Genomic DNA, 23,176 nt, shown 5'->3' with positions numbered 1-23,176 from the left:
ACCCGGAACGGTGGGCAGTCCTCATCTCCTATTGGGTCCGCGCGCCTCGACTCCCCTGCTCGCACTGGGACGCCGTTCAGTGCGAGCGCGCCTCGTTTCCCGCCAGCTCCGAGTCCTCTCCGGAGGATGCTGTCTCCGGGGTCGACCACCCCCCGCGTCCTTTCTCGGTCACCGCCACCACTGCCCCCTTCCGCGGTCGGTCGCCGGTCCTTTTCCCGTTCGCACGCAGGGGCTTGACTTCGGGCCGTGGTGGGGCTCCTTCCCGCTCCGTCGGGCACTGCGCCGCTCGGTGGCCTCTGCCTCCGCATCGGAAGCACAGATTCGGGGCTCTGGTCGCCTCTCGCCTCCCGGTGGACTGCCGCCGACCGCTCCGCCTCTCCTCGGGGGTCCTCTCCCTCGGCTGGTCCCTCGTCTGGTCCCGTCGTCTTGTGCTCTGTTGGATCTGCCGCCACGCCGATTCCGCCGTTCCAGCCAGCCAGATCCAATCCTTCACTGTGGGCGGGTCGTCCCGCCCCAGTGCCCGTTCCAGGATCTCTGGGTTGAGTCCCCTCTTAAAATACTTCACCTTCAGGGACTCCGGCCAGTCCGTGAGCTTCTCGGCCAACCTCCGGAACTCCAGAGCATACTCCGATACCGAATTGCCCCGCTGTCTGAACTGTAGGATGTCGTCCTCCGCCCGCTTGGCGCTCAATGTGTCCTCGAATCTGTCCCGGAGCGCCTGCATGAAGTCCGGGAAACTCCGTAGTTCCGCCGCGTTGGCATCGTACAGCCCGATCACCCAGCTGGCTGCTTGGCCATCTAGCAGCTCGGCCACGTAGGATACCCTGTCCTCGTCTCTAGCGAATAGGTGACCACCCCTCTGCATGAACCCCCTGACGTGCGTCAGAAAGTGCGGCAGCTGTTCGGGTTCCCCTGAGAACTTCCCAGTGATACCTCGAAGTCTCAGGGCGTCTGCCGCCCGTTGGTCCTCCGACCGGGGCGCCGTGGGTGCCCCCTGTCGCTCGCCCCCTCGTTCACCGCCGGTGGCCCCACTCTCTGTAGCAGGGTCTGGAGCATCGCCTCCACGGCGTCTAGGCGTCGCTCGACTCTCTCCTCTAGTCGGGCGAATTTCTCGCTCCACTCGCGGTTCCGGAACCCCGAACCCCGGGTCATCGTAACGCCTGAACCGTCTGGTCCTTGGTTCACGCCCATCGACCACCGCTCGGATGGAGGGCGCCCGGCCCTGGCCGCTGCCCCGTCGCTCCCGGGTGGCTCCGACCGCCCTTCCGCGAGCCTGGATTCCTCGCGCTCCAGCTGACCCACGGATTCCTCGTCGCTGGTCATGCCTGTATTGAGAAAGAAAACGCTCCTCGGTGGTACCGGGTAGCGCTGACGGTGAGTCCTGGCTTTATGTGAGATTTGCCCCGTTCGACAGAGAAACTCTCGTGACACGTGTGGTTCACAAAGAAGGTTTACTCATGCGTAACGTAGTAGTCACAAGCAAAGCCAGGACTGGCTTGGTACAATTGCATCACTTGTTATATTCCCCCTTCCCGCGTTTTCCCGCCTCGTGATCGCGTTGCAGCTGTGGACTATTGGGCCCCCCAATGTCCCCCTTGATCGTTCATGATGGCAGGGTCGGTCAGAGTCCATTGTCCTTGATTGCCAGTCCCCCTCCGGCTGGGTTGGTCCCTCCCTGCTACGTGCAGGCCCGCAGGTTCTGTGCTGCGTTGCGATCTTGTTTCGCTGCCCTGCGGCCCCGTTCCTTGCTTGCTCGCGCCGTTATCAGTTCATAGTTAAAAGCTTCCGCTGTGGTTTTCCTGTTTAGCTGGCCGCAGGTGGCTCGTTAATTAGCGGCGCTTTCGGTTCCTCTTTTCCCCGCTAGCTACCGCCGGTGGATTCCGCGTGGTCTGGTTGCGAGCTTCCCTGCAGCCCCGTGCTTCCCTGAAGCCTCGTGCTGACCGAACCTGACAAGAAAAACATTCAAGAGAATCATAAAGGGGCCATGAGGCCCCCAAGTTCAAGTCCAGCTTTAGGCAGGAATCCACATTCAGTATGCTCCAAAATGTGGATGTCTTGCTTTGGCTTGAACATCTGAATTTTCCTTGGTAAATAATCTCACTTTTTTGTTTTCCTAATAGCTGCATTCTGCCATTATTCTGCGTCTTGTGTTCTGCAACAGCAAAGACTGCATCTTGACTTTCCATGTGACATTTCTTCAAAAACTTGAAAAATATTATCACATCCCTCCTCATTCATATTTTCACACAGCTAAACACACAATGTTGCTTCAATCTCTCTCCATGGGATTTAGTCTTTAGGTTCTTGATAATCCTCAAAGCCTATCTCCTCCAGTTTCTTTGAACCTTTCTAAAAATGTAGCACTTAGATCTGGGCACAATAGTCAAGGTAAGATCTAATTAATATAGTGGACCAATTACTTCTTCTTGATTCAGAAATAGTATTTATTTGATATAGACTAAAACTGCAATTTCCTTTTGGGCAGCTTCATCAAATCACAGATGCATAGTCAGTTGCAATCAATGACTACTTTTAGATCTTTTCTCAAGTATTATTACCAAGCTCACTTCTCAACCCTATCCATACAATATTGAATTTGTTTTTATGTTCTAGAGTGGCTAGCCCAGGCATTTTTGGGTCATCTGCAAATGTTGCTAAGCATTCCTACTTCATCCTAGCCTTTGATGTTTCCTAGGCCAGAATCAAATCCAGTGGCAAACACCTGGTATCTCACTCATTGGACGGTGAGCATTCTTTCAAGCCACAGGATCCAGCCCATGCTTGATAGCTAGCTCAGCAGAATGTCAGGAGATACTTTGTCAAATGCTTTGCAGAAATTAAGATATATTATATCCACAGCATTCCACCATCTACTAAAGATAAAATAAAATGTAAAATAATGCTTGTCTGACAGTTGTTGTTCTTGACAAATCCAGGTTGATTTCTTTACTAATCACCGCATTGTTGATTAACCACTTTCTGATCTGCTCCAAAATTTACCGAGGCATCAATGTCAAAGTAATCTATGGTTCCCTGGCTGTTCCTCTTTTCCAGGTAGAGACATTTGCCTCCTCCAGTAACCTGACACTTTATTTTTTCTCTGGCATTACTCAGACATAGTACATAAAGTTTTGTCCAGATTATCAGATATTGACATCAGAACTCTAGTATGCAATTAATTTAGCTTTAGACTCAACTTCAAGTAAATAGGTACTTCCCAACCATATCTCCTGCCATTCTCAAGCTTCAGATAGGGAATGGTCTTGAAAATTTTTCCCCACATTGTCATTTTCTAATCTGAAGAGGAAAAATATTAAATATGAGTCAGAAATAATCATATGATGTCTACTTAATCATACGGCTAATAATATTCACACTAAATCTGCTGAAGGCCACATCTACACAGATGAATGAATGAAATATAATTTGTTCCTGGCCTCTCCCCCCTTTTTTTTGGAAATGTGACCTTCAGCAGATCACTTAAAGAATAAGTACTGAGGTAATTCTAGAGAAGACTGCACAATCCCAGTTCATTTGGATACCATTGTATAAGTTCAATAACATGAAAAATATGCCTGTTCGTGCTGAAGCTGTTTCCACACTTCTTAGATTTTCTCTTATGAGAGATTTTCTTATGCATATTGAAACCGAGCATTTAAAAGGACTGTCCCTTATTCAGATCCTTTTTATGTTAGTAAGGTCACTGCTCTAACTGAAGCTGTTTCCACACTCCATGCATTTATATAGTGCCTCCCCTGCAGGGAACATTTTATGTGCAATAAGGTTACCACAGTTGGGGAAATTCTTCCCACATTCCACACACTGATATGCTTTCCCTGCTATGTGGATCTTTTGATGGGAAGTAAGGCTACTACTCCTGCTAAAGCTCTTTCCGCACTCTATACATTCATACGGCTTCTCCCCGGTATGGATCATTTTATGTGCAACAAGGCTACTGCAAGTACGAAAGTTCTTTCCACATTCCACACATTGATATGGTTTTTCTCCTGTGTGGATTCTTTGATGGGAAATAAGACTGTTATTTTGACTAAAGCTCTTTCCACACTCTAAGCATTTGTATGGCTTCTCCCCTGAATGAATCATTTTATGTACAATAAGGCTACTGCAGGTGCGAAAGGTCTTTCCACACTCCACACATTTATAGGGCTTTTCTCCTGTGTGGATCCTTTGATGGGAAGTAAGGCCACTGCTCAGACTGAAGTTTTTTCCACACTCCAAGCAGCCATATGGTTTCTCCCCACTGTGAACCCTCTTATGGGAAGTAAGGGCTGTGTTTGTACTGAAACTCTTTTCACACTCTGGGCATTTATAGGGTTTTTCTCCTGTGTGGATTCTTTTATGTTTGAAAAAGCTACTGCTCCGACCAAAACTTTTTCCACATTCTGGGCATTTATATGGTTTCTCTCCCGTGTGGGTCCTCTTATGGGAAGTCAGGTGACCACTCTGGCTGAAGCTCTTTCCACACTCAGTGCATTTATAGGGTTTCTCCCCTGTGTGGATTCTTTTATGTTTCATAAAACTACTGCTCCGACTGAAGCTTTTTTCACACTCCATACATTGATATGGTTTTTCTCCTGTGTGGGTCCTTTTATGGGAAGTCAGATGACTGCTAAAACTGAAACTCTTTCCACACTCTAAACATTTATATGGTTTCTCTCCTGTGTGGACTCTTGCATGGGAAATAAGGGTGCTACTCACTGTGAATCTCTTCCCACATTCCAGGCACTTATACAGTTTCTCTCCTGTGTGGATCATTTTATGTTTCATAAGAGAACTGCTCCTACTGAAGTTTTTTCCACACTCTAGGCATTTATATGCTCTCTCTCCTGTGTGTATCCTTTTATGGGAAGTAAGGCTACTGTTGTGACTAAAACTCTTTCCACACTCCAAGCATTTATAGGGTTTCTCCCCTGTGTGAATTGTTGCATGTTTCGTAAGACTACTACTCCTATTAAACCTCTTTCCACACACCATGCATTTATATTTGCTTTCCCTTGTGTGGATTTGTTTATGCTTATTAAAGTTACTGCTCCGACTGAAACTTTTTCCACACTCCAGACATTCATATGGCTTTTCCCCTGTATGGATCCTTTTATGGGAATTGAAGCTACTGTTGTGCCTAAAGGTCTTTCCACACTTCATGCATTTATATGGTTTCTCTCCGGTGTGGATCCTTTTATGAGAATTGAGGTAACTGCTCTCACTGAATCTCTTTCCACACTCGGTGCATTTGTATGGTTTGTCCCCCGTGTGGATCCTTTTATGGGAATGAAGATGACTGTTGCGCCTGAAATTCCTTCCGCAGTCCATGCATCTGTGTGTTTTCTCCCTTGTGTGGATTTTTTGATGTAAAATAAGCAACAGTCTCTTACTGAAACCCTTTCTACACTCAAAGCAGTTATATAATTTCTCCTCTCTGTGATTCTCTTTTTGAGAAGTAAGGTGATGACTCAAACTAAAATTTTTCCCACCTCTAATAAGTGTATATAATTTCTGTTTCATGTATATGCTTTGATGTAATGAAAGAGGGAAGTTATGACCACTACTTTCTCCATGCTCTCTGAATTCATGTTTTCTTTCTTTTGTGTAGGTTCTGTGTTGTCTAATTAAATTGAATTTGTCTGTTTCGCTGTACTCTGGATATTTCCTCTTCCTTTTTCCTTTGTGATCTTGTTGGGTTAAGAAGTCATGGATTTCTGCAAAGAGAGAAATAGAGGACTTTTCCTTTCCTTTCCTTGACTGGCTTCTCTCTTGGGTTTTTTGTCCCCCTTGATTTCCACACATCTCTCCTCCTACTACATGCTTGGTTCTCTGTAATGGCTCCTTGTAATCCTCATTCTCCTCTTCATCACCAGCTTTGGGGAAAAAAGAAAAGAAAATTTCACATCAAATATTTTAAGCAGAAACACAGGCCATTAGCAAGTTCAAGGCAAAAATAAGATGCACCTGTTATTTCTGTAAGATCTCCCATATTTCCTATTTGTATACTTTGATTTAAAAAGTGAGCTTACTTTTTATTTGTTGTACTGACTCATAAGTTCATTTTATAACTGTTGATTTTTCATCATGATAAAACTCTAGTATCGGCTTCCACAAGACTAAATAATCAGAAGCAATGGGGCAGCAAGGGTAGGCAAAAGAGACAAAGATTGATCTACAGGAACTACCAGAATGGTATATACAACCCATCTTCCCTTAAGCATTCAGAGCAGAAATTCAGATGTTACATTATGTTGTGCCCGTATGAATGGCGTTTTACATGACTTCTACCCATCGCTTCCTGGGGGTGTGTGGAATTTCTCTCTTTTTACAAGTAATTGTGAAGTTGATGAATATATCCCTTCACATCTAAAGCAGAAATAAATTTTGGAGATACCCTTTGCCTTGTATCATTGCACCAGGCCTAAGTTCGTTAGAGTGTGACTTTCAAATGACTGGGAACCCCACATTTGCTAATGGGAAAGAAAGAAAAAGGCCTGCAGACAGCAGAATTCCCCCTTTTGCTTTGAGGTTGCCATGCAAGAATTATGTTAATGTAGCTTTACAATAAAGTAGAATTAGCTTACTAATGTTTCCTGTCTGGTCAACCTCAGGAGGCTGACAACAATCTTGCAAATCTGAAAGTACACATCTCCCACTGTCTCTTTTACAGCCTGATAAGTTAGGGAGGTTCCTTTCTGAGTTTCTTTCTCTGCTTGTTACACAGCTGCGCGCTAAGCCCTCTCTTATCTGACAGTACCCTAGGCAGCATCTCTTTCCCCGTCTCCCAAGGTCATTCCCACATACCATTACATGTGTGAACTTGTAGCATTTATGTCTACTGTAAGAGTACTCCCTGTTCTGTCTGAGTGCAGATGTAACTGTGAAAAACACCATTGGGGTGTTACAGTAGGAGATCTGCCCAAAACTGATTTCATCTTAGGAACTCTTGGCTTGAGCCAAATTGATGCCTTTGGGGTGTCTGCCTGAGTTGGCCCTCTTTGTTTTCTGTCTAAGTTTGGGCTTTGCCCATGACCAGTTTGATTATCAGTAACCTGCACAGGAGTTGTGGGTAAGTAACAGAGACAGCCTGCCTTCACTTTTCCTTTCCTGGAAAGCTAGTATTGAGGGCAGGCTGGCTGATGCAACACCAAAATGATGAAGTGTCTTTTTGAAATTGATCCGTTGAAAAAATTCAAGGAAAAAGGGGGAAATTGTTGTTTTAACAATAGCTTGTCAATCTCTGATAGGGGTCAGCAGTCAGAGGCCAGGGAAGAACACAGCCGGTTCTGAGTTGTACAGAGAATTTAGAAGTGACATATGAATTAGCAGGATGGAGAGGCATTTGAACTAACAGTCTGTCTGCACAACTGCTATTGGAAGTTAGTGGCCCAGGGGAACAAAAGTCAGAGGGACACATGCCAGAGGAATCGTCATGTAAAGCTATTCCATTAATCTGCCCTTGGGGGGGGTTAGAGAAAAACTGGAATTCTCACATTGCTGTCACATCCCAGATAGGAAATGACCCCATCGTACTTCTAACAGATACTCTCCCCTTCCTCAGGGCTTAGGATAAACACTTTGTCTCCTTCTAACAAAGAGATGTTCCCTGATTCTTCTGACTACACAATCCTTTTTTTATTTTATTTATTTATTTATTTCTATTTCAAATTTGTCACCGCCCATCTCATTCCAATGAACTGAACTCAGTGCTAAGAGGGGCCTCACCCAGAGTGGCTACATTCCTGGAATTCTCCAGCATGACTTCCCTGCATAAGGCTCTTTGGCCACAATCCAGCAGTGCCCACTCCTCCTCCGTGAAATACACCGCCACCTCCTCAAAGGAGATGGAGCCCTGAAAGAGGAAAAACATGTTCCTTAAGAGAGAGCTCTAGAAAGAATCCTGCCTCTGCCTGGGTGAGCAAATTTGCAACTGCTGCTTGGTTGGAATGTATTTCCTGACACAATTGGGGTAGGGTTTTGGCGGGGGGGGGGGGTTGCTTTATTTATTTAATAAAACAGAAGAAACAGGGGGGAAAATCAAGCAATACTCTCCCCGAAAGAAAACAACTAAGGCAGAAATGCAGCAACAAAAATGATATAAACAAAGATTTTTCTCTCTCAGTCTCATACATACACATGCACATATTTGGAGGATGTTTTGCACAAGAGTTTGTTTGTTTGTTTATTTATATATATATATATATCAAATTTATATCACTGCCCAACTCCCCCACAAGGAGGGACTCTGGGTGGTTCACAACCAAACAATTTAAAATCAATAAAAACATAAATAATACAGTATAAAATACAATTATTAAATATAATAAAATCCAAGCGATGGTGGTATTATTTCAGGCTGTGACCAGATAATATTAGTCAAAGGTAAGATTAGGGAACCAGCCATCCCCAAAACTGACTATTCCCATAAAGTTTCCATAAAGGATTATCATATTTCATTGTAATTATCTATACATAATCTGTATCTGTAAGCAATTCATTCTAAGTTACATCAGGTCTTCAGTCTGCTACATAACTGGGGTCATATCTTTCAACGTTAGTTGAAGCACAATTCAAATTCTTGCAATTACTTTGAAAACTTATTCCTGTAAAAACTTTAGTAATTTAGACTCTTAAGGATTTTTATAATGAAAAAATGTATTTCACATAACTATTTTTAAGTTGCTCTGTTTCTTCCTATGTCAGGTGGTTTTATGCTGAAATTTGCTGATCTGATTTTTTTTAATCCTGCAATGCAAATACATTTGCAAGGATGAGATATAGAAAGAACAAGTATCTCCATGCTTTTTATTACTGCTATCTTCAGGCCCTTCTGAGATATTGAAAAATTAAATGTAAAATTAATTACTCCAAGACACAAAAAAGAAAGTATTCTTTTCATAAGTAGATTAGATTTCTGAATAATATTTCATAATAATAGGTTGCATTTCTATATCAATCCTGAAAGTCAGATCACTCTGAGCAAGTGTGAATAGGCAAGTACCTGAATCACGATCTCTTCTCCTGCTAAGGAAGAGGCTGTGCGTAAAACTCCATACCAACACATGGGATCCTCAAATGATCCCCTGCTGTAATGAAGCTCCCCTACCTGATCTGGAGGCAGAGCTGCTGTTTTTGCTCCACAACAAAGAGAAGACATTTCAGTGATTTCCATCACCGCCTTTCTGTTCCCTGTGAGCAAGAAAAGGATGGGGAAAAGAGAAAATTGTAAGACTTTGTAAATAAGCTCTAGGAAGGCACCATAGGCAAATGGCATCCTTGCACACAGGGTCAGGATTTAGTGTAAAAGAAGCTCATGAATGAAAGGTCCACTAATTTCAGAAGAAACCTTCACTCACAGGATGAGATGATTTGAGTTGGATCCTCCTGGGAGATCATCCCAAAGCACAGCTCCTGAAAGGGATTTGACAGATCTCTTCCTTTAGGATGCTCTGAGACCGCTTCCATCAATGGCTCCTGCACCACCTGAAATACCAGCCAGGAGCAAAGAACAGAAGTTAAAACAAATTAACATGAGAAAGAGGGGATTCTTCTCTGCCTCCAGTTCTGGAGTATTTCATATCTATCCCATAGCCTTGGATTCCTCTTCCTCCTGTGGAATTATCTGGACGGGGAAACAAAACTATTTGGCTCAAGAGGAAATAAAAACTCCTCCTAATACTGTAAAATGCAAAAAATACTGGGGAGGCATTTAAGAAATCAGGACAGGAAGGCCTGGCGCAATATGGTTCATGGGGTCACGAAGAGTCGGACACGACTTAACGACTAAACAACAACAATTTAAGACATCAGTAATATTTCTCATCATGTTATTACCTTATAAAGTTACCCGAACAAAATTCTCTCACCTGCTTCTTTCCCAGCTCTTCACTCACTGCTTGGCTCAGGAGGAAGCCCTCAGCCAGGGCCACCGCCTGGGAACAGGTCTCTGCTCCGCATTCCCTGACCCAGCTCTCCATCTCCGCAGGCAGGAGGGACAGGAACTGTTCCAGGACCAGCAGGTCCAGCATCTCAGCTTTCGTGCTCCTTTCTGGCTGCAGCCACTGATGGCACAGCTGGTGGAGTTGGCTGCAAACCTCCCGGGGCCCCTTGGTCTCCTGGTAGCAGAATCTCCGGAAGTACCAGCACTGAACACCTGGACAGATGGCTCCTTCAGGGAAGATCTTCTGCCCGGTTCTTCCCCAGAAGTCCCCTCTGTTCTCAGTGTGCCTGGGATCGGAGCCTTTTGCTACCTCTGCTCCTACTGACCTTTGCATGTTCGTTTTCTCAGTTTGAAACAGAGCAAAAATTCTCCTGTCTCTACAAAGCTACTTGCGTGCCTTGGGTCTGAATATCATTAAAGGATTCTGGATAAATCTCACAAGGCCATTGAGCCATCTTCAGTTACAATTTCTAGACAAGCAGATAATTCACAAACACAGTAAGCCTTGAGCTCTCAATCTTGGTGACAAGGTGGAAAAAAATCAGAATAACTGAGGCTGACACTTGTGCAGAAACCTTTGCCCACTGATGAATTCAGTAAAAATCCTTCCACAGTGTCAGGCAGGAGGGTCTGCAACCAGCAGCCTTTTCAGATAGGATGCAGCCCCCTTTCCTCCTCTCTCTCTCTCTCTCTCTCTAGATATATAGATATAGATACAGATATTGATATAGATGTTTGTCTTATCAGAGGGGAGTCATGGAGTTGCAGGTTCTCTCTTTTTCTCTATTGGGGGTGGGGGCAGGGGCAGGCAAAAGCTCCTCTTTCTCCGGCCAGTGAGTCCAGATCGTCCCAGCTGGCAATGCTCTCTCCTGCTCTATGGGACGATGCCCTACTAGCGACTCAGCCCCCAGACCCGGCCTTCCCCACATCCCAGAGAAGCGCTCCCTCGAACGGGACACGGGAGGCTGCAACCTGCCACAACTTCCCTCTTGGCCTCCAAGAGGCTCGTGAGAAGGGTGAAAGTGAGAGAGCGCTTCGTCCTAGAGGGGCAAGACGCTCTAGGCGACCCTCACTTCCTGCCCTCGACTGAAAGAATCTCCCATCGCGTCTTCTCTCCAGGGCAGCAACTGCTGGCAAAGCGCTTCGGCGCATGCTCCGTTCCATTCCGAAGCTAGAAAGCTGCCAGAACCCCGATGGTTGCGGACTCGGCTGACATCCTGGGGGATCCTGGCGAGGATGGGGGCGGAGGATTATGGAGCGGGGGGTGGAGGATATTTGGTGGGCGGGAGTGATGGGAATGGAGGAGTCTGTTTCGAAGGCTGGAAGAAGCAGCGCCTCCTCTTCCAAGGCGGCAAAGCAGCCGCGCTTTGGGGAAGCTCCAGGCTCCGTTTCCGTGCCCGCCTGCAAATGGGAAGGATCTTTTTCAGGGCTAGTTTCACGGCACGAAGGTCGCCCAGTTTTTCCCCGAGCCGCCCTCTTCGTCCTGCTGGCGCCCCTGCCCTCCAAAGGTTGCGGTTGCCATCCCTGTAGAACAGTGTGGGGGATTCTGGGAGTTGAGGTCCACGTCTTAAAGTTGCCAAGTTTGAGAACCACGGATGCGGAACCGCGCCAGCTGTGCAGCCGGCCAACCTCGCCCGCCGCCGGCCGTGCCCCGCGCTGCCAGCGCACGCCTGGGACGCCTCGCGGCCGTGCAGCAGCCAAGAAAGCGGGTCGTCCCGCGCGGAGGAGGGGTCCCAAGCAGCCTGGGGAGGGGCCCGGGGAAACGGGGAGGGCGGAGGGACGACCCGATACTCCTTTGGGGATGGGGCGGCGGCGGCGGCGGCGGCGGCTACCGTCCGGCGCCCGAGCGAGAACGGGCTGGACTCCAGAGAAGTCCCGTCTGTTTACTCTTCAGGAAAAAGAAAGCCAGATGAGAAAAACTTCAGGATTTGCCTTTGTCGTTAGCACAAGCAGCCTTCTGATCGCATTAATCAAAGCTAAAGATTTGGGGGCGAGGGAGGGAGGGGTTTCTGCATTGCTTTGCCATGATTTAATTAACTTTTCTTATTAATTAACAAGTTCTCTGCACCCAGTTACAAGCTGTGCCTCACACGATTGCATTCCCATATGGTAAGCCACAAACAAGCAAATCACCTAGAGTAGGGTATTAGCTCTTGATGTTGAACACAGACTGGTTGTTACGAATTTTGCTTTTTAAAGAACACACACAAAAATCATAACTTCAAGGTAAAACCGCATATCTATTTCCCACTCATTCTGTTGGAGTTTAATCTGTTTTCTAGTGCTTTTTCATGTTTATAATTCACTTCCGTTCCTAGTCCAGTGCCTTAACCACTAGACTAAATTGGCCCCAAGCTTGGTCTAGTAAATACTGTAAAGCCCTGGACTAGGAGCAGGGAAACCAGGACTGTAGTCCTGCCTTAGGCACAGCAGCCAGCTGGGTGACTGTGAGTCAATCTTTCTCTCTCAACCCTTGGAAATTGTGTTTTTTAATGTGGTAGAAGACAAAAATTATGAAATGCATGACTTGAAAGTACACATACTATAGTTATCCTAACATCACTTAGATCCGACAATGCATGAAAGCAAATTTAGAGTTGGTCCTGGGCCCACAGTCAAAAGCAAAGTGCAGAACTCAGCCTGGAGAAAGTTACTCACATCTGATTCAGTGTATATCACCTACTCCAAGTTTTATGATGTAAAATAAAGTCCCTGCTAATACTGCTGCTCCTTTCCACTCCCTAGATTCTGTCCTGTGTATTGTGATCTTCCACATTCCATGTTTTAAATTCCACATTCCATGTTTTAAACACGATATCCAATCTTTTATTGAAAGATTTCAAATACTGAAAGCATATTTGAAATATTTATATAGCTCCTTTTGTGTGAAATAAGTTCACTGTTTTGATTTTTCCATAGCGCATCCATTTCCATGATTTCTCCTCTGTGTGAATTCTTTAACAGAAAATAATCCGTTTTCTGTGACAAATCTTTTCGGGCTCAAAGTGTTTATACTCTTTCTCCCATGTGGATCCTTATATGAGAAGTAAGTGCACTGCTCTTTCCTTGTTCTCTGCAGTCATACTTTTCCCCCATGTGACTAACCTTATGTCTAACAAGGCTACTGCCATGCTTGAAACTTTTATCACATTCCAGGCATTTATGTGGCTTCTCCTTTGTATGGATCAGTTTGTGGGCCATAACATTACTGCGCGTGCGGAAGCTCTTTCCACATTCCATGCATTTATATGGTTTCTCTCCGGTATGGATCCTTTTATGGGAAGTAAGATTACTGTTTTGGGTAAAAGTCTTTCCACATGCCATGCACTTGTACGGTTTCTCTCCTGTATGGGTCCTTTGATGGGAAGTAAGGTGACTGCTCCAAGTAAAGCTCTTTTCACACTCCATACATTTATAGGCTTTTTTCCCTGTGTGAATCATTTTATGTCTCATCAGGGTACCTCCACAACTGAAACATTTCCCACATTCTGAGCATTTATATGGCATCTCCCCTGTATGGATCATTTTATGTACCCTCAGGTTACTGCCCCTGCGGAAGCTCTTCCCACATTCTACACATTGATATGGTTTCTCTCCCGTGTGCATCCTTTTATGGCAAGTGAGGGCACTGTTCTGATTAAAACTCATTCCACATTCCAAACATTGATATGGTTTCTCCCCTGTGTGGATCCTTTGATGGCAAGTAAGGTGGCTGCTCTGACTGAAGCTCTTTCCACACTCCAGGCATTTATATGACCGGTCTCCTCTGTGGATCCTTGCATTAGAAGCAAGGGCAGGGGTTGTATTAAAACCCTTCCCACACTCCGTGGATTTACATGGCTTTTCCCCATAGTGGATCCTTTGATGGGAAGCAAGGGCGGGGCTTCTACTGAAGCTCATTCCACACTCCAGGCATTTGTATGACTTCTTCCCAGTGTGGATTCTCTCATGAGAAATAAGGTCACTGCGGCTACTGAAACCATGCAATTTCTCCCTTGCGTGAGTTTTTTTATGTAAAATAAGCAGCATTCTCTTACTGAAAGCTTTCCCACACTCGTCGCATTTGTATAATTTCTCCTCTCTGTGAATCCCTTCATGGGAATGATGGTGATTTTTCAGACTGAAATTCTTCCCACATTTTATAAATGAATATGTTTTCTGGTTTTTATACAGGTTCTGATGTAGTGAAAAAGAGAAGTTACGACTGATACTTTTCCTGTGCTTCCTACCTTCATACTGTTTCACTTTAGTCTCCGTTCTACAGTGTTTACTTAATCTGGATTTCTCTTTCTGTGTTTTACCACATCCTGGATATTTTCCCTTTCTTTTCCCTTTCTGATCTTGTTGGGTTGGGAAGTCATGGATTTCCACACAGAGAGAAGTGGTGGATTTCTCTGAGTGGCTTCTCTCTGGCCTTTTTGACACCCCATGCTTTCCAAACATCACTTCTTCCTCTTCATGCTTTGATGGTCGCAGTGGCACTAGTCCTGGCTCTTTAGAAATCACTTTCTCCTGCTCATCACCTGCATGAGGAAAAAAAGGAGAAAATCCCATTCCAAACCTTGAGCAGAGCTCAAGGCCATCATTAGACTTGATTAATTAATTAGCTCATTAGCTGCATCTGTTATACCAGTATCTCAAAGGTTTCCCCATTTCTTCTTTCGGCATGTTGATGAAATGATGTCCTTTTGTACTGTTTCATCACTTGATTTGATTTGATTTTTTATATAATGTTATTAAAGATTTTTTAAAAAGAAGATAAAAACAAACTAAGTAAGAAAAAGAAAAGAAAAAGAAGGAAATCAAAGAGAAAGCTAAAAGTGCAAGAAAGGAAAAAAGGAAAAGAAAAACAGAAAAGAAAGAATACAGAGATAGAAAGAAGTAGCTTCTGATCTTCTTTACAGCACTTATAAGTACAATTAAAAATTTACCTCTTACTTTATGGTTACAACATAACTCTCTTCTTTCTGTAATCTATCCTATCTAATCATCAAAACATAAATCATAATTTCATTTTTTTCTCTTTTACACAAAAAGTCCATAAGGGGTTTCCAATCAGCATAAACCTAGATGTTGTCTTTTCTCTGATCAAAGAAGTCACTTTAGCTATCTCAGCAAGTTCCATCATCTTCACCAACCATTCCTCCTTTGTGGGTGGTGCCGAATCTTTCCATCTTTGTGGATATAATAATCTCCCTGCAGTTATCATGTACAAAAACAAAGTTCCATGACTTTTTCCCAACTGTTTGTCCATCAATCCCAAAAGAAAAACCTCTGGTCTCAATTGTATATTCATCTTTAAAATCCTCTGAATCAGTACATCACTTGATTTTATGAGACATTTGTGTGTTTTTTCCCCTTCTGGTATTAAATTCTATAATACAGTACTAAGTAATTGAAAGCAAGGTGGTAACAAGGTTAGACAATCCAAAAAAACCCAAAAGTAATGTAATTGTGGTTCTGTTATATTACTGGATTACTATAGAAGGTAATATCCATTTTGGTGGTACCTGATACCACAATGAGATGGACCAAGCCAAAATTAATCCAGAGATCATTTTCATGCAACTGGGAATCTGCACCTTTGAATGTCTGCCTTGGCACATCCCTCCTCAGCCATACCCATACTAAAATGCAAAGAAAATTCTGGGAATGTGATTTCTTGAGCACAAGTTGAAATTGCAACATTCTTTATCTCAGAAAAGAATCTAGAGGTGGTTCTGTGAATGAATGACTGAAGCTTTATGGTAGGAGTAGGGATTGTTAATCCTTTCAGTTATAAGAAGTTGGTGGAGTAGGGTGGATGGGCTAATTCGACAGAGGGGGAAAAAGTATGCAAAAAATCGCAGTCTGTCTTTCCCCTGTGTGGCCGTGGAAGAATCATGCACCTGATTACTCAGTTTGCATGTACCAAATGCAGTTGTGCTAAGAATGGGCACTTTATATTTTAGGAGCAATGGAAGCCCTAGTCAGGCACAGTGAAGTTAGAAAAACATTATGCAGGTAGCAATCAACCCTATCTAGCCCTATCTATGTGGTTGCTAGGAGTCGAAAACTACTTGATGGTGCATAATCAATCAATCAATGAACAGCCCTACCCTGATGCCAGTAGTGTGATTATAATTCTTTAGTTACGTTCAGAATGGAAAGGAAAAAAAATCAGTATATCAGCTCCTTAATGTGGAAGGCTGGATGCTAACAGGTAGCAAAAAAAACACAGAGCTACTCAAGAAATGGAAAATACATAGGCTTAAGGAAAGAGGACTGAGGCAGATTGCAATTACATTTTAGAAAAAAGTTAGCAAGGGCAGGTTGACGATGGAACTAGTGATCCTAAGAGGTGTGGGATCCCTTTTGTTGGATGTATTCAAGCTGGAGCTAGAAAACCATCTCTGTGGGATGTTTTATTTCCTGCACTAAGCAGGAGATTGAGATGGATTCAGCTCCAGGGTTCTATGGAAGAGCTGCAAGCAGGAACGCAGAGAGAATAAGACACACCTCTTCCAATGTTCCTTATTTTCTCTGAAGATGAAGAAGGACATCAAGAGTTGGTGGCCACCAACAGAAGGTTTATTCTCTCTTTTATTCTTTCTCTCAGCTCCTAATAGTTGCAAAGGAGCAACTCTGCCTGGTCAGTGATGCAAAGAAGCCCAAGGAGAGATTTCCTGAATACTTCTGATTACAAAATCCCTTCCCCAATTAACTGAAATGCAGAGAAGGTCCTTACCCAAAGCAGTCATAGTCCTATAAATCTCCAGCATGACTTCCCTGCAGAAGGCTCTTTGGCTGCAATCCAGCAGTGCCCACTCCTCCTCTGTGAAATTCATGGCTATCCCCTCAAAGGACGTGGAGCCCTGAAAGAGGAAAAACATGTTCCTTAGAAGATGGCCCCAGAACAGACTTGTAAATACTCTTCCTTATTTCAGAGATCCTAAAAGCAAAGCTTTGGATGGAGTTATGGGGAATTTCCTTATAAGAATACATATGCTGAGTTTTGTATCTGGACAGTCATTGGACACTAACTTATAACTTTCAGATGTTGATGACAGTATATTCAGATATACTGATGACAGTATATAAAACATGGAACTACTTCTGGAGAGCTTTCTGCTGGTCCAAAATGATGCAGCAAGTTTGCTGAGAGGAGCAGCATCCTCAACCCCCACTTGCCTCGTGAATAAATTACATTTTACTTCCAATAGCTGCCTAATTAGGCTTTCTGTTTTACATAGCAAATCCCATTCTCACTATTTTTAAACCTGATGTTTCTATCTGTGGGTAGAGTTTTAATCAATCAACGTGTTAGACTTCACTGATTTGATTTTTTTAACTGATTGCAAGCACTCAGATATAATGCAAATACATTTGTTATTTTTCACCCTCTCTGTGATATTGAAGGATTCATTATTAACATAGATACTGTAAATATCATAGGCACCCTTTCCATAAATCAGTTATGTTCCCCAATACAACCCTCTCAGGTTGGCCTACAGCTTTCTTCTCTTCTTATTAAATCTACAACAATATGGCAAGGTAGATCAAGTTGATTGTGCCTCAAAGGGCACAAATTGAATCTCAGTCTCAACACCCTCTCTTGCTAAGGAGCATGCAGGGCGCTGAACCCCACAATAAAAATTGGGGCCTCCAAATGGTCTCCTGATCTGATGAAGCTCCCCTACCTGAGTTGGAGGCACAGCTGCTGCTGCTGCTGCTCCACCCCAAAGAGAAGATGTTTCAGTTATTTCCATTGAAATCTTTCCATTCCCTGTGAACAAGAGAAAGACAGTGAAACAGACTAATCTAAAGCCTTGAGAATAAGTTTTGGGAGGCACTATGCACACATACCATCTGATACAGACCCAGGATTTGGTGTAAAAGAAGCTCGTGAAAGGAGGTCTGGCTTCAGTGCTCTCAGAAGAACCCTTCACTTACATGGCGAGGTAGCTAGAGTTGGAGGCACCTGGAAGTTCTGCTGCTCCTGAGAGGAATTGGACAGATCTCTCCTTCCTTCAGGGTGTTCTGAGACAACCCTCATGAATGACTTCTGTAACTGAAACACAAACCAGGAGTTTTGGATAACAGAAGTTAAGACAAGGGAACATGGGAATGAGGGAGTTCTTCTCCCCTTCCAACCCTGGAGACTCCAATGTCCACTGGTGAAGATAGAAGTAGCTTGAGATTGCCCTTCCTCCTCTGAAACTGTCTGAAAGGGAAAACATTTTGCCTAAAGAGGAAAAACTAGCAAGTTATCACTCCACATAGCTCCCAGGATGGAATTCTCTTACCTGTTTCATTCCCAGTTCGTTGTCTGCTGCCTGACTCAGGAGGAAGCCTTCGACCAAGGCCACTGCCTGGGAACAGGCCTCTGCTCCACATTCCCTGACCCAGCACTCCATCTCCATGGGCAGGACAGCCAGGAACTGCTCCAGGATCACCAGGTCCAACATCTGAGCTTTTGTGTTCCTTTCTGGCTTCAGCCATTGATAGCAATGCTTGTAGAGTTGACTACAAACATCTCTGGGCCCCTGGGCCTCCTGGTAGCAGAAATCCCGGGAGTGCCAGCACTGAGCATCTGAGCTGAGGGTTCCCTCAGGGAGGACCTTCGAGTGGGTTCTTCCCCAAAAGTCCTCTCTGTTCCCAGGCCAAATGGCAGGAGGGACATTTGCTACTCCCATCCCTGAAGACCTTTGGACCTCCATTTCATCCTTCTGCACAGGCATAGTTCAGAATAGGGCAAAGGCTCTTCTGGCTTCAGAAAGCTATTTTCATTCACAAGGTCCAATTTTCATTAAGAGCCTCTAGATAAATCTCACAAGGCCACTGAGCTATTTATCCCTAGATAAGCAGATACCTGATGCACAACCAAAAAGGTTTTGAGTTCCCTGAGAAGGGAAAACAATTGGAATACAGAGCATTGCAGTCCAAAGCCAAAACATAATGCTCCTGTTGAATAAGCTTTATTCCATTCAACTTCCAGTATGAAAGTTTGGGAAGAGGGTCTGCGACCAGCCGCCTTTTCAGATAGGATGCAGCTTTCCCCTTCCCTCTCATGCCTGACAAGCAGCCAAGTCTCTCCAGGCAACAATCACTTCCTGTCCTCTGCCAGAAATGATCCCCAGAACAGCAACTGCTCCAGCGCATGCTCTGTTGCATACGGAGGCTGCAAAGCTGCCAAAAAATCAGATTCTGGTAGCATCTTTTCCAACTAACAACTTTAATTAAAAAGCATAAATTGTCATGAGCTGCAGTTCACAAAAATTGGTTTGCCGGAAAAAAAGGTGTTATCTGACTCCTTCTGATTTTTTGCCACCATACACTAACATGGGTTTCCTCCTACAACAGAAAGCTGCCTGGATCCTAATGCATGCAGGGAGCCTCATGTAGGCTCTGCTGTGATTCCTGGGCATCCTTCAGGAAATGGGAAGGGGGGCATGATGGATCTGGGTGGAAGGTGTATGGGAATGGGAATGGAGAGAAGCCCCGCCCCACTCCCACTCCAGGTCAGAACTGGAACCGGAAAAACAGCAATCCCAATGGGGCCAGAGAGTTGCAGTTCCTCAAATACCTCCATTTGCTTCCACCTCGCACCAAGCCAAGTGAGTCGTGTTTCATGTGGCTGGGCTGCCACAACACCTTAAGGCACAATCAAACAATCTATAGACTTGACAGTCCTGATTGTGCTTTTCGAAAAAACTTTCCAGGGCTTTACATCTGGAACGGATGGCACAACAGCTTTGTGATTATTTAATTTATAACTTTTACATGCTGTGTTTTGTTAATTGTCTTCCTAGCTGCTTGAATGCTTTTTATGTTTCCAACTAAGACTGTGCAATTCTTCAGATCTGAAAAACTTAAATATTAATTGATGCCTCACTTGTTTCATTCTGGAAACATTTATGAGAAATGGTTGGAGAAATGCTTAGCCTGGAGAAGACTGCAGGGAGACAAGAGAGATGTTTTCTAGTATGAGAAGGGCAGAAACGGAGCAGAATTGTCCCAGTAGACAGGACAAAAAAAATGGGTTTAAATTTCAAGGAAGTAGGTTTCAGTTCTTTCCACTGAAATGGCAGGAGCCATTCAACAATGGAACAGACTGTTTAGGAGTGGTAGATATAAACATAGGATGGATAACCATCTGTCACAAATGATGTAGTAAGGTTGTCCTTGACTTATGACCATTCATTTAATGACTGTTCAAAGTTACGATGGCACTGAAAAAAGTTACGACAGGTCTTCGCACTTACGACTGTCGCAGTGTCCCTGTGATCTCGTGATCAAAATTCGGGCACTTGGCAGCTGGCATGTATTTATGATGGTTGCAGTGTCCTGGGGTCATGTGATCAGCATTTGCAACCTTCCCAGGGGGCTTCCAACAAGCAAAGTCAATGGGGGAAGCCAGATTTGCTTAATGACCGCAGCAAAAAAGGTTGTAAAATCAGGCACAACTCACTTAACGACTGATCACTTAGCAAATGATGTTCCGGTCCCAATTGTGGTCGTAAGTCGAGGACTACCTGTAATGGCTTCTGGATTGGGCCAGGGGTTGGATTAAATGATCACCTAGGTCTCTTCCAACCTCTTTCTTCTTTTAGCTTACTAGTTTTCCTAATCATCCATTTTTTTCAAAGCAGTTCACATGCATTCCCTTCTAGACCACATCAAAATATTGGGCTTTTTTCTAATCCCATTGTGTCTATGGATTTTCATATGTGAAAGAATACTGACAAATATGCTTTATGTAACAGCATATCTATTTTTTAATACATGTTAAACAGCCAACATTCCATTCCATTCCATCTAATTCCTTTCTGTCTTTTACACTGTCCCCAAACCAACCACTCCTTTCCAGATGAGAGCAAACGGGAATCTCTCCAAATTAAAAAACAGATTTTTGTCTTGAGAACCATATTTTAAGGATTGAAGAGCCCGTCATTCCTTCCATCTGAACAATACATTCCTTACTGTGGTGTAGCATAGGAGAAATTTCTCCGCAGGGTTCTTTAATAACAGGGATCAGCCACACCCTTCCACTGAAGCAAACACTGTTTATTACAGCACTGGAGGCAGCAAAACCAAATGCAAAAGTGTTTGCAAGAAAACAACCAGCTCAGAGAACCCCAAGGACTCCAAACATCACATACCGGCTGGGTTCACACAACACATTAGACTAACACCGGTTGGTTTTTCCGTGGCTGAATGTGCTGTGTGGACACAAGCAATAGAGAGAATTCAGTAGCCCTGCTTTAGCACGGTGATGTTGAGGAAACAACCCTTTGTGAACTCTCTTGGACACAGGGGCTGTCCTGCTTTGTCCAAGACACACAAAACAGGTACACAAGAGTAACAAAACTCAGCAAGCAAAGTCAGCAGGGAGGGGCTAGATCCTGTTTCAAGGCAAGATTCTGCCAGTTTCTGTGCACATGGCTCTATCCAATGCAGGGGATGGTCAGGAAGTGACATCATGCAAGTCAAGTCCCACCTCTTTGTATGGAAGGGCACAGCGGGACTGTTGTGACAGAAAGATGTTCAGGGCCTGAAGATGCAGCGCTTGGCCTCGGGAGTGAAGAAAAACTTCCGTTGTGGGAATCACATCAAAAAAAGGGAACAATTAACAGCCTTATGATACCGCCCCCCTGCACGCCAAGTCTGGAAACAGAGAAACACTAAATGGAGCCTGAGGAAAGTCAACCCCCAACTGGGGCCTGAAGCCTCCCATCTGAGGGGGGACTGGGACCCCCAGAGGAAAAGGCAGAGTGAAGCTCCAAGAAGGAAGAAACACAGATCTTGAAAGGAAGCATGTTTGTAGGTGGAAAAACAAGAGAAATAAACTCCTGGAAAACGTTACCTCAGAAAGTGCACAAAGTTGCAGAAATTGAGGGTGGACAGGCCCCTTCTGAGGAAGAAAAGCCAGAAAGTGGATTTTTTAAAAAAGGAGACAGAAAGAAAGATGGAAGTCAAATGCAGATCGATGAATAAAGCTAATGTAATAAAGGAATGTGAAGAGAAACATTTGTTTTATGAATGAATAGAAAAAAACAACAAAAATTCTGCTCATCAAATATGAAAGAGGCAAAGAGAAGGCTAAAGTAACAGCATATAGGCCATCCTGAAAGTCTTGAGTTCATAAAATAACAATTGCCTCGGAGGAAAAAGAAAACAGAAATCCAGTTCTAGCTAGAGCAGCAGATACAGGAATAAAAAAACTCCCCAATTTGAAGCACATAATCTGGATTTAAAGACGCAAGAGAAACAGTAAGCAAATTCAGCTGCAGTTGGAGCTATAAAGGACGCAGCATAAGAAAGAACTATGCTCTTAAAATGGCTCCTTGTCGTCAGGTCCACACTGGGGGAATTTGCAACCACTGCTGCTCTGTTTTAATACCGTCTGCATTTTATTGTTAGTTCCTCCCTTGTGCTTGATCCTCCATGGGAGGTTAAAATACTGCTCATACACAAACTTTCACATTTCCAAACATTCATATAGATATTTCATGAACTGATACCCTTTGGATTTCTTACCCAATTGCAGTTTTTCATGTGATGAGAGGAAGTAAATAATGAAATATCTGACTCAGGAGTAACAACACTACCATTATTTAATTACTCTAATTTCATTTTATGAGAAGACGAATGAATGAAATTAAATTTTTGATTGGTCCAGGCTTATTTACACACAATGCAACCTCAGCCTGGAGGAACCACATACAGTATTTGGTTCAGTTTCCCCTATATAAGTTCTGCGAGGGAAGTAAGGTGCCTGCTCATACTGACACTCTTTCCAGCCAGCCTTGACTGTGATAAATTTTTGATATACATTAAAGGATCTGATATTGCATTTTGCGCATTTAAATGAGATCTCCCCCATGTAGATCCACATAAGAGGCTGGTCTCACTGAAGCTCTTTCCACATTCAGAGCATTTATAGAGTTCCTCCCACATGGCGTCTTTTATGTGAAAAAAGACCACTGCTCTGACTGAAGCTTTTTCCATCATAGATTTACGTGGTTTCTCTTCTTCAATCCTTTGAGATAAATTAAGCATCTTCTGTAACTGAAGCTCTTTCCAAGCTCAGAGCATTTTTATGGTTTCATCCCTGTGTTTTTGATGTAACAAAAACAGCTTTCCATAAATGTAGTTCTTTCCATTGCAAGCATTTATATGGCTTCCAAGTGTGGGTCCTTATATGAAAAGCAAGCACTCTTTCCAATGCTCTTTCCATACTCATTCTTATGC

General features: G+C 44.0%; 2 protein-coding genes across 7 annotated transcripts; both read right to left on the bottom strand.

The window, feature by feature from the left end:
• Positions 1 to 1,545: 1,545 nt before the first annotated feature.
• Positions 1,546 to 11,629, bottom strand: LOC112542158 (zinc finger protein 263-like). Of its 5 annotated transcripts, none has more exons than XR_015793617.1 (6): positions 9,870 to 11,629; positions 9,360 to 9,486; positions 9,110 to 9,192; positions 7,729 to 7,855; positions 3,481 to 5,876; positions 1,546 to 3,385 (listed from the first exon to the last, which is right to left on the bottom strand). XR_015793617.1 is itself a non-coding variant. In XM_025174250.2 (6 exons), exons 1-6 carry the CDS (start codon positions 10,275 to 10,277, stop codon positions 3,286 to 3,288), a joined length of 1,914 nt encoding a protein of 637 aa, XP_025030018.1. In that variant the 5' UTR covers positions 10,278 to 11,629; the 3' UTR covers positions 1,546 to 3,285. The 5 variants fall into 5 exon arrangements, 4 of the variants coding, with proteins under 4 accessions (XP_025030018.1, XP_087985494.1, XP_087985495.1 ...); XM_025174250.2 differs by having other exon boundaries at positions 1,546 to 3,297; positions 4,720 to 5,876; XM_088129368.1 differs by having other exon boundaries at positions 1,546 to 5,876.
• Positions 11,630 to 11,830: 201 nt separating this feature from the next.
• On the bottom strand, positions 11,831 to 23,174 carry LOC112542161 (uncharacterized). Of its 2 annotated transcripts, XM_025174253.2 has the most exons (4): positions 18,229 to 23,174; positions 17,623 to 17,993; positions 16,671 to 16,797; positions 11,831 to 14,466 (listed from the first exon to the last, which is right to left on the bottom strand). In XM_025174253.2, exons 2-4 carry the CDS (start codon positions 17,689 to 17,691, stop codon positions 12,953 to 12,955), a joined length of 1,710 nt encoding a protein of 569 aa, XP_025030021.2. In that variant the 5' UTR covers positions 17,692 to 17,993; positions 18,229 to 23,174; the 3' UTR covers positions 11,831 to 12,952. The 2 variants fall into 2 exon arrangements, with proteins under 2 accessions (XP_025030021.2, XP_087985733.1); XM_088129607.1 differs by having other exon boundaries at positions 17,623 to 23,174.
• Between the last annotated feature and the right edge of the window lie 2 nt (positions 23,175 to 23,176).

Source organism: Python bivittatus, unplaced genomic scaffold (genome assembly GCF_059951505.1).
Source record: "Python bivittatus isolate LINGU-HERP-01145 unplaced genomic scaffold, Pbiv_v1 ctg000810_np1212, whole genome shotgun sequence".
In the NCBI taxonomy this organism is placed as follows: Eukaryota; Metazoa; Chordata; class Lepidosauria; order Squamata; family Pythonidae; genus Python; species Python bivittatus.
Note: the sequence above shows the minus strand (reverse complement) of the source record. Positions and strands in the feature narration are given on the sequence as shown.